General features: G+C 38.3%; 1 protein-coding gene across 7 annotated transcripts in view; it reads right to left on the bottom strand.

Moving 5' to 3' along the window:
* Positions 1-2,223: 2,223 nt before the first annotated feature.
* Positions 2,224-8,410, bottom strand: part of nutf2 (nuclear transport factor 2) — a 9,846-nt gene continuing 3,659 nt past the window's right edge. For 5 of the 7 annotated variants that reach the window (XM_020604428.1, XM_020604426.1, XM_020604427.1 and 2 more), the window contains 3 exons: positions 4,356-4,427; positions 3,973-4,071; positions 2,224-3,139 (listed from right to left, as the gene is read on the bottom strand). In XM_020604428.1, coding sequence (XP_020460084.1) covers positions 3,026-3,139; positions 3,973-4,071; positions 4,356-4,427 — 285 coding nt within the window. In that variant the 3' untranslated portion in view covers positions 2,224-3,025. Of the gene's footprint in view, positions 3,140-3,972; positions 4,072-4,355; positions 4,428-7,953; positions 8,034-8,410 lie in introns of all 7 variants that reach the window. The other 2 variants (XM_020604431.1, XM_020604432.1) reach the window with 1 other exon arrangement.

Genomic DNA, 8,410 nt, shown 5'->3' with positions numbered 1-8,410 from the left:
TTGTTGTGGCTCCACCACAGGACCAGCTGCTCAACCTCCCATCTGCAGACTGACTTGTCACCGTCTCAGATGAGACCAGTGACCGTTGTATCATCTGCAAACTTTAGGAGCTTGACAGAGGGGTTCTTCGAGATGCAGTCGTTGGTGTAGAGTGAAAACAGCAGAGGGGAGAGCACACATCCCTGGGGGGCACCTGTGCTTACTGTCTGGTTGCTGGATGTGGTTTTCCCCAGCCTCACCTGCTGCTCCCTGTCTGTCAGAAAGCTAGTAATCCACTGACAGGTGGGGGCAGGTACAGTGAGCTGGGTCAGTTTCTCTGTGCATTTTCTCTTAAAATAAAATATAAGAGATGCCAGTATAAAATGTCACTCATGTTTATTACCTGAGACCAAAACCTGTCATAAATAAAACTGTCCTATCTGGGCTTTTCACAAGAACAAAATTGCCAGCAATATTATATTTTTGTTATAAACAAATCTGGATTTTGTATTATCTGACTACAACAGAGGGGGGAAAAAGGACTGACTGACTGACTTGAGCACTGGTCTGCTGCCAGTTTTGCAGCCGCTAGGACAAAGTTCTACTAATAATGGGCTTATATTTTTATTTGCTAGAGCAGAATCTCTGGTTTATGATATATGAGCAGCTTCTCAAAGTCATTATACAACAGGCAATGGTAATATCAAAATAAAAAATAATTCCTTTCCCTTTATGGCCCAAAACTGTTTTTAGATTCAGTAGTTTACACAAAAATGGCAACAATATTTTAACTACCTGAATCATTATGAAAAACTGGATATAGTTGAACTGCCAGCAAAATGTTAAAACTAGTTTAAGTACTGTAGGCATGTAGTTCACTTCTCCCCAACACTGACTATGTAAAATGGAATGTGGCCTATATCTATCATGTCCAAATAGATCTCTTAAAGATAGGCACAGTTGTTGCTATACTCTTTCAATGCTGAGGCTGCTCACTCAAGCCTCTTTCAGGCACAGCTGTTATACCCAGAATGCGTCTTGGTTGTAGTTTTCTCACAAATTCACCACCCCTGCAGCCTGCTATTACTTTTTTTTTTAATACCAAGTTTTTTTTTATGCCTTTGAATAAGTGAAAAGATGTGTGCTCCCTTAGGTTTTTCTTTACTGTCATTTTGGTTTTACCTATACTGTAGGCTTCTGGCCATTAACATGCAACTAATGTTCTGTATTCATGTATACAAATTGGAATTTCTGACATGATCAAAGTGTGTGTGAAGCTCAAGTAGTGAAAAACATATAGAATTCACATTCTTGGTATAATGAAGACCCTTTGCAAATCAAGTGTAAATACATAAATTTATTTTTTTAGATAAAGTACACGGGTGACATTTTCTCAAGCAACATTTTAAAAGCAAATTTGTTTAACCACATCACTTAAATTAATTTGTTTAACCACATCACTTAAATTTTAATTCATGGAAATGGTTAATAATTTCTTTATTATTTCATCAGGTGATTGTTAGTTGACTACTAAACACTGTAAGCCTGTTTATTATCCACGCACTCCACACTATACGGGTTAAGTTCTGACCCATGAGCATGTCAGATAACAGATGGGCCCTACTTCCAGACGTGCACTAGTTTGGTGCCCTCCACTCAGTGACTGTCTGTACGAATATAACTGATGTAGTCAACACAGGGAGGTTAGTGTACAAATGAATCAGCAAAACACTGCTACACCTTTTCAGAAAGAGGTGGATAATAGCCGTTTCAACAAATGAATGACTCTGAAACACTTCTGATCCATCCAATGACATCTTTGACTTAGTCATAGACATAATCTGTAGCAGTATCTCTGTGGCACCAGTTTGGTAGTATTTGAAGTTCTGTAACACTTATTGAGGAAAACCTACTATAGAAATAATACTGTAAGGTGGTAAACTTTTAAATTCAATGTAATATTTCTTCTTAAAGCTATGAATGATTTGAGATTTACTGATCCAATTTGTCCTCTCCCAATTCCCCAACTCATGGTATTTGCCAACAGAGCAACCCCTGGTCACAATAAATATAAACTAGGTATTTTCAGTTGTCTAGCTAATCTTCTGTTGTAAATTCACTGAAACAAATCTGGAAAAAAGGAAAAATATATATTTAAAGACGATGCGTATTACACCTCACTATAAAGAGATAAAGGGCTGGGAAAGCAGCAAGCTAAAGAGAAGGAGAGACAAGGCCACACCATTAAGAAAAAAGTCCAGGTTTTATTGTGTATCGTGGCTGTAGTCCATGTTAACTGCCAGACTTGTGTGAGAGAAAGAGAATATGCAAGATCAAACAGCAAAGTCAAACTTTATGTTTTCCATGACTCTTTGGTTTGCGAGAGCAAAACCTAGCATGAGAATGAATCATGGCAAAGTTAACAACTGTGTAGAAGGAAGATAAAACTCAAACACACTAAGGCAAGCTAAAGTCAACACACAAGTTGTGCCTAAAAACAAATTACAACACAAGAAGTCAGGAGTGAAAAAGCTGACTCTGAACCTGAACAAGGATCTACAAACCAGTCAACAACAGTGCTAACAGAACTGAGCTGACAGCGTTTGAGTGAACAGTAGAATAGAATGAGTTAGAATAGAGTAAAGAGGAGTGGAGAGCAGAGCAGAGTTAAGAGTTTAATGGCGTCGGTCAGCTGTTTTTTTTGTTTTTTTTTTGGTGGCTTGACTGTAGATATTGTAATGAAGGGGTTCCCAGCGTCATGCAGATCATCGGAGTGGCAGACAGGGGCATCTGATTGGTCGGCTGGCTCTCAGCAAAGAACACGTTGCAGTTCTACTGACTGGGTGGTCTTAAAACCCACCTGGATGAGGTTCAGTGAATGACATCTAGACTCTGGTGTTTGCTTGTCTGTCAAACAGGCAGAAATGAGACAGCAGGAGGAAGGGTTGAGTGTTCTCTCTTCTCTCCATCCTCATCTCCTCGCTCCATATTTCATCACTTGGTGCCCTTCACTATGGCCGCCCCTGCCCACCAGAGCGGGGAGGGGTTAGCCAAAGTTGTGAATAGCCAGCCTAAACGTGTCATTGGTGCACACCCATGCATCATTAATGTTCTTCAGAATGAAACTCTGATGGAAACCCATGATGGGGTCATCATCTACCTACAGACACACACAAACAGAGGAGGTTCAGGGCAAACACCACAGTGGAGATTACTGGCTACACCAGCAATCACACAAACACAAAAGGGACCTAAATAATCTGTCAAAATACCAGAAACACTTAGTGGTCAATACAATGTAATATAAAAGCACCAGCACTACAAACTTCAGCCTCCAGAATTACATGATTTACTCAACAGCATTCAAACACAAACAGAATGTAATAACCTTCATGAAGACAGAACTTATTGCAGAGCAGTTGGATTGGACTGCAATAGTTGAACCTAATAACTCAATATATTTGTGTAGTTTTTGTAACAGTGAGAAAAATGATTAATATGAGAACAGAAAGAGTTGGAATAGCACTGTTATCTTCTATTGTACAAAGGATTCACCACATCAGCACAGGTGCTTTCACAGGTACCATGGCTAAAGTTTTTTTTTTTCTGGGCATGATGTATACACACACCCACACCCCTGTGTTTTCAAGACTGGAAAAACAGTTAATCATGCAGTGTCCAAACAATAGTTTTTTTTAGGTCCTGATAAATAAAAAGACTTGAAATAAAGGGTACTTTTTAACCAACCTGTATTTTTTTTTTTTATTCGTTGTACTGTTTTCAGTGCAATGACAATAAAGATATTTATTTTTTCTTCATTATATACAGACATCAAATATTTGACTATATAAAATGTTAGTTTATTAATTCTAATTTTAAATCAAAGACCTTTTGAAACAGGTACATACATGAAAAACCTTATTTACAATGAAAGTGAATGTGTGATGATCTGGCAGTAAAACAGAGTGTTATTACAGTGATAGTGCCACTTACTTTTAGCTGTCCTACAACCATACTCAAGATGCAGCAGTCTGGAGTTGGCTGGTGGTCTTGCGCTGTTATACTATGCGCTATTTTTGTGAAGGGGAGACTCTAGTACATGCATAAAAGAACATAGATATAAGGAAGATTAATAATTATATTAGACAATGAATGAATTTTTAAAAACCAAAAAGAAATAAAAACCTTTATACAAGATTCCTCTTGAATTATTTTCATTAAGTAAAATCTAATTACTTGACTGCTATATGTGTAGACAATTTAAAAATAACCAGATTACTATAGAGGTTGTCTAATTCATGGTATCAGGTTTCTCAGGGTAACATTTGTCACCTGTAAGTCTACTGACAAAACTATAAGTCACCAGATAAACTCACAGAGAGTTTCTCAACGATTGCTCTTTTTCCCTGGAACTGCTGTCCTTCCCATGTAAGGCATGATGTATCGATCTGTGAGAGAGGGGGGGTAATGAGTTGCAGCATGCTTCTGCAGATGAAAGGTCCATCAAGAAAACCACATCACGTAACTCAAGTCAGGCTAGCTTTCCTCCCTTCAAGCCCTGTCTGAGATCAATGCATGAAAAACTAATGCATGAGTCTGAGAGTCATATAGTTCCAAAATTGATTAACCTATTGTAGGGCTGTCAAAGTTAACACAATAATGAGTTAGTGCAAAAAGCTTTTAACACCACAATTTTTTTTGAGGTGTAATTAACACATGTACATTCTGTGATTATGACCATTGGCTTGCCCCGTAGTTTTGGAAATCAGGAAGCAATGCAGCAGAAACTGATAAAGAAAAAGGGTCTTTTGAATGGCAAGTTCAGCTTCAAAGCCCTGCCAGATGGTTCTCTTGACAAGACCAAAGTTATTTGCATTTACTGTTGATGTGAATTGAGTTACCACCGGAGTACAGGGGTACACCGAGTCTCAAATACCACTTGCTAGCCAAACACAAGATGATGCAGAGAGCCCTCCTCCCCTCGCCAAAACAGACCATGCTGAATAGTTTGCAAAGAGATACCTGGACAACTCTACAAGCAACAAACTTTCAACAGTGACAGCTAAATGGGTGACAGCTCACAGGCCATTTAACACTGAACAATGAGGGTCTGCTTGAAATAATTCACATTGTATCCAAAGACTGCATGTTGAGAGCCATCACTGTAACCAAGATACACAAGTTGTATGAAGATGAGAAAGCTAAAGTGGAGGAGGCATTGGGACAGACAAACATGGTTGCGCTCACCGGAGACAACTGGACTTCTCTCAGTAATCAGTTACACAGGGGTCCCTTTAAGGTACATTTAGAACCAGTGGTGGAAGAAGTACTCAGATCCTTTACTTAAGTAAACGTAGCAATACAACTGTGTAAAAATACTCTGTTACAAGTAAAAGTACTGCATTCAAAATGTTACTCAAGTAAAAGTACAAAAGTATTAGCATCAAAACATACTTAAAAGTATTAAAAGCAAAATTACTCATTATGCAGAATGGCACATTTTACAATCCTGTGTATCATATCATTGTATTATAAATACAAATGCATTATTGTGTACATCACATTTAATGAGGCAGCTAGTAAAGGCAGAGCTAGTTGTAACCTGCTTATATGTATTTAATTTGAATTACTGCTGGCTAGCATGTGAATTTTCCACCATAGATCAATGCGGTCTTATAATTATACTGTATTTTTTTGTATTAATCTGGTTCTGAAGTAACTAATAACTAAAGCTGTAAAACAAATGTACAAAGTACAATATTTGCCTCCAAAATGTAGTAAAGTCAAAGTATGAAGTAACAGAAAATGAAAATACTCAAATACAGATGCCTCAAAATTGTACCCAAGTACATTACTTGAGTAAATGTACTTGTAAGTTAAATATGGACAATCGTGATTAAATCTTTTGAAATCAATTGATATCACTTGTTGATTGACTACTAACATGGCCTTCACAATGCAGTGATCCGTTTGTTTTTACATGGCTTGTACCAGTTGATTATGCTCCAGTACAATCATACCCCGTTTAGGTAGTCAGATGTTTTTTTCATTCATTCAGCAGGCTTGTTTCTGAAGTAACGTATCAAGTTTTCTCGAAAATAAAAAGTAAACGTAGAAAGAAAAACATTTCTCTATTTGTGAATCATCCCCATATACTGCATGCTTTGGGCTATATTAATAATACCTTTAGATCTGCAACTAATTAATTGCTTATTAATTAATTTGCTTATTGCTTGTTCTGTCTATAAAACACAAAAACAAGTACTAAATGTCCATTACAAAATCTGTGTCCAAGATTGCTCCAGTCCAAAACCCAAGATTCGGTTTACCTAATTAAAGGGTAACTATGCACCTATATTTTTCTCTCCCAGCATATAAAAAAAAAGAAAAATGCAAGAGGACTGAGGAACAACTACTAGGGGGTGTGGCATAGTTGCCATGTAACGTGTGACATGGAGAGTAGAGGACGCTGACCACTGCTCACAGTGCAGCATCGTGACAGTGGACAGTGTCATCGCTAACAGGCATAAGAAACTGCTGTCAGACTTTCCTTTTCTCCATTGGAGAGAGAGTCTGGTGGAGTTCTGACAGTCACTACAAACGTGTTATTATTGCTGTGAGAGTCACTGTATGGATACCTGAGCTAGTGGAGCTATAGGAGAGCCTCTCCTGTGTGTCTCTCTCCAATATGGTGGAAAAATTTGAATCTGGGTCAACTTTCACAGAATCAGACACCGATAGCTGACCAATTATGTATGGGGGTTGATGGGGACATGGGTGGCCACTGGAAGAAGAGTCTTTTGTTTACCTTGTTAGCATGAGCATTCACTGCTATTCATTGTCAGATTTGGACCTCAGTTAATGCACCATAACACCACCACCTATTTTGTTAGTACTGCATGTTAAACTGTGTTTTTAATCCATCAATGGTGACACAATGATGCTAAGGTAGAGTAGGCTACGTTAGCAGCAAGACTAACCAAAACACAATGGAAACTCCAGGGCTGGAGCAAAAGCTTATTTACGTGATAATTACTGGTATAACCACACTGTATGGGCAATAGAATCATTCGTAAAACAGAACAGCAGGTATGATTTTGGTAACTTGCAGGTCAACAGAAGTGAAATCAAACATTTTTCTGAACATCTTTGTTATATACATTCAGTTACCAATTTATTAGGTCCACCTAACAAAACCTAATACAGTGTAATGCAACAGAAAGTCCTTCTACATGACAGTTATGTTCTGTTTTTATTTAAACTTTTCTAGAGAGGTGTTAATTACATTTTGTAATCACTTTTGAAGCTATAGTTTGTTCCTTGACAACCACATTGATATAATTCAGGCGAACAAGATTATAAAAACACCCCTCAGTATTACCACAGTGCAATTCAACACCAGCAAAAACCTCAACCCTACTTCTCAAACAGTTGTAGCAAAGAACTGGACATTATAATGTTCTTTACAGTGGGAATTAGTGCAGGACTGGTATAACTGGATCCACATTCCCCGGAACTAGAATTAATTATTTGTATATTAAGGATAATCACCTTCATTTGGCCAAGCATGTTACGCACAAGAAATTTGTTTCTGTTACAGAACCGAGGCAGCCATCTGCAGCGCCAACTCAACCGATGGCTTTAACTATCGGGGGCAACTTAGGGGTTCAGTGTCTTGCCCAAGGACACTTCAACACGTGGACTGCAGGCACTGAGATTCAAACCTCCGACCCTCCGGTTGGGAGATGACTGCTCTACCCACTGAACCACAGTCACCCCGAGAAGTGTACCTGCATGGTCTTTAATCCAACGGGAGCTGAATATGTTATGGCAGCAGACATGTAAGACTACCCTGGCCCTCTACTTTTTTGAGTACCAGTGTAGCACCTGTACTTTTCTGATTTCATTTGGGATCCAGCTGCTATAATTCCCATTGTCCCAAGGTTGCCTCAAAATCAAATCAAAAGAGCTAACCTTGCCTGGCAGTCCACTTTTCATCTTAGAGCTAAATTTCCTTTGCTTCTCGCCAACTTGCTAGCTTCTTCTTGTCTTTTCTGTTTGCAGAAAATGTGGGAGACAGTGTACATATAAGTCATGGGACTGCAAGATCCACCATGCAAATCCACAAAAATTTGTAACAAAAAAAAAAAAAAATTATAAAATGCTAACCAGATACAGTAAGACAGATTTCTAGACAGTCTCAGTTAGTCTAAGTGCCATCTCAAAATTTAAGACATCGTATAAGTAGAAAACTTTTACAGACATTTATGCATTAAAATTTTAAAAATCACATTTAGTACTTTTTAAAAGACCCACGGGAACCCTGTTAATGTTAATGAGCTAACATACTGTAGCTGGTCTGACAAAATAGAGCTGGGAGTCTGGTCTATGTCACAGTTAGGGATGGGCCAGAGGGTTCAGGCGAACTGAG

This window comes from Monopterus albus, unplaced genomic scaffold (genome assembly GCF_001952655.1).
Source record: "Monopterus albus unplaced genomic scaffold, M_albus_1.0 scaffold65.1, whole genome shotgun sequence".
NCBI classification, from domain to species: domain Eukaryota; kingdom Metazoa; phylum Chordata; class Actinopteri; order Synbranchiformes; family Synbranchidae; genus Monopterus; species Monopterus albus.
The sequence above is the reverse complement of the archived record's forward strand: the minus strand, read 5'-3'. Positions and strand labels throughout refer to the sequence as shown.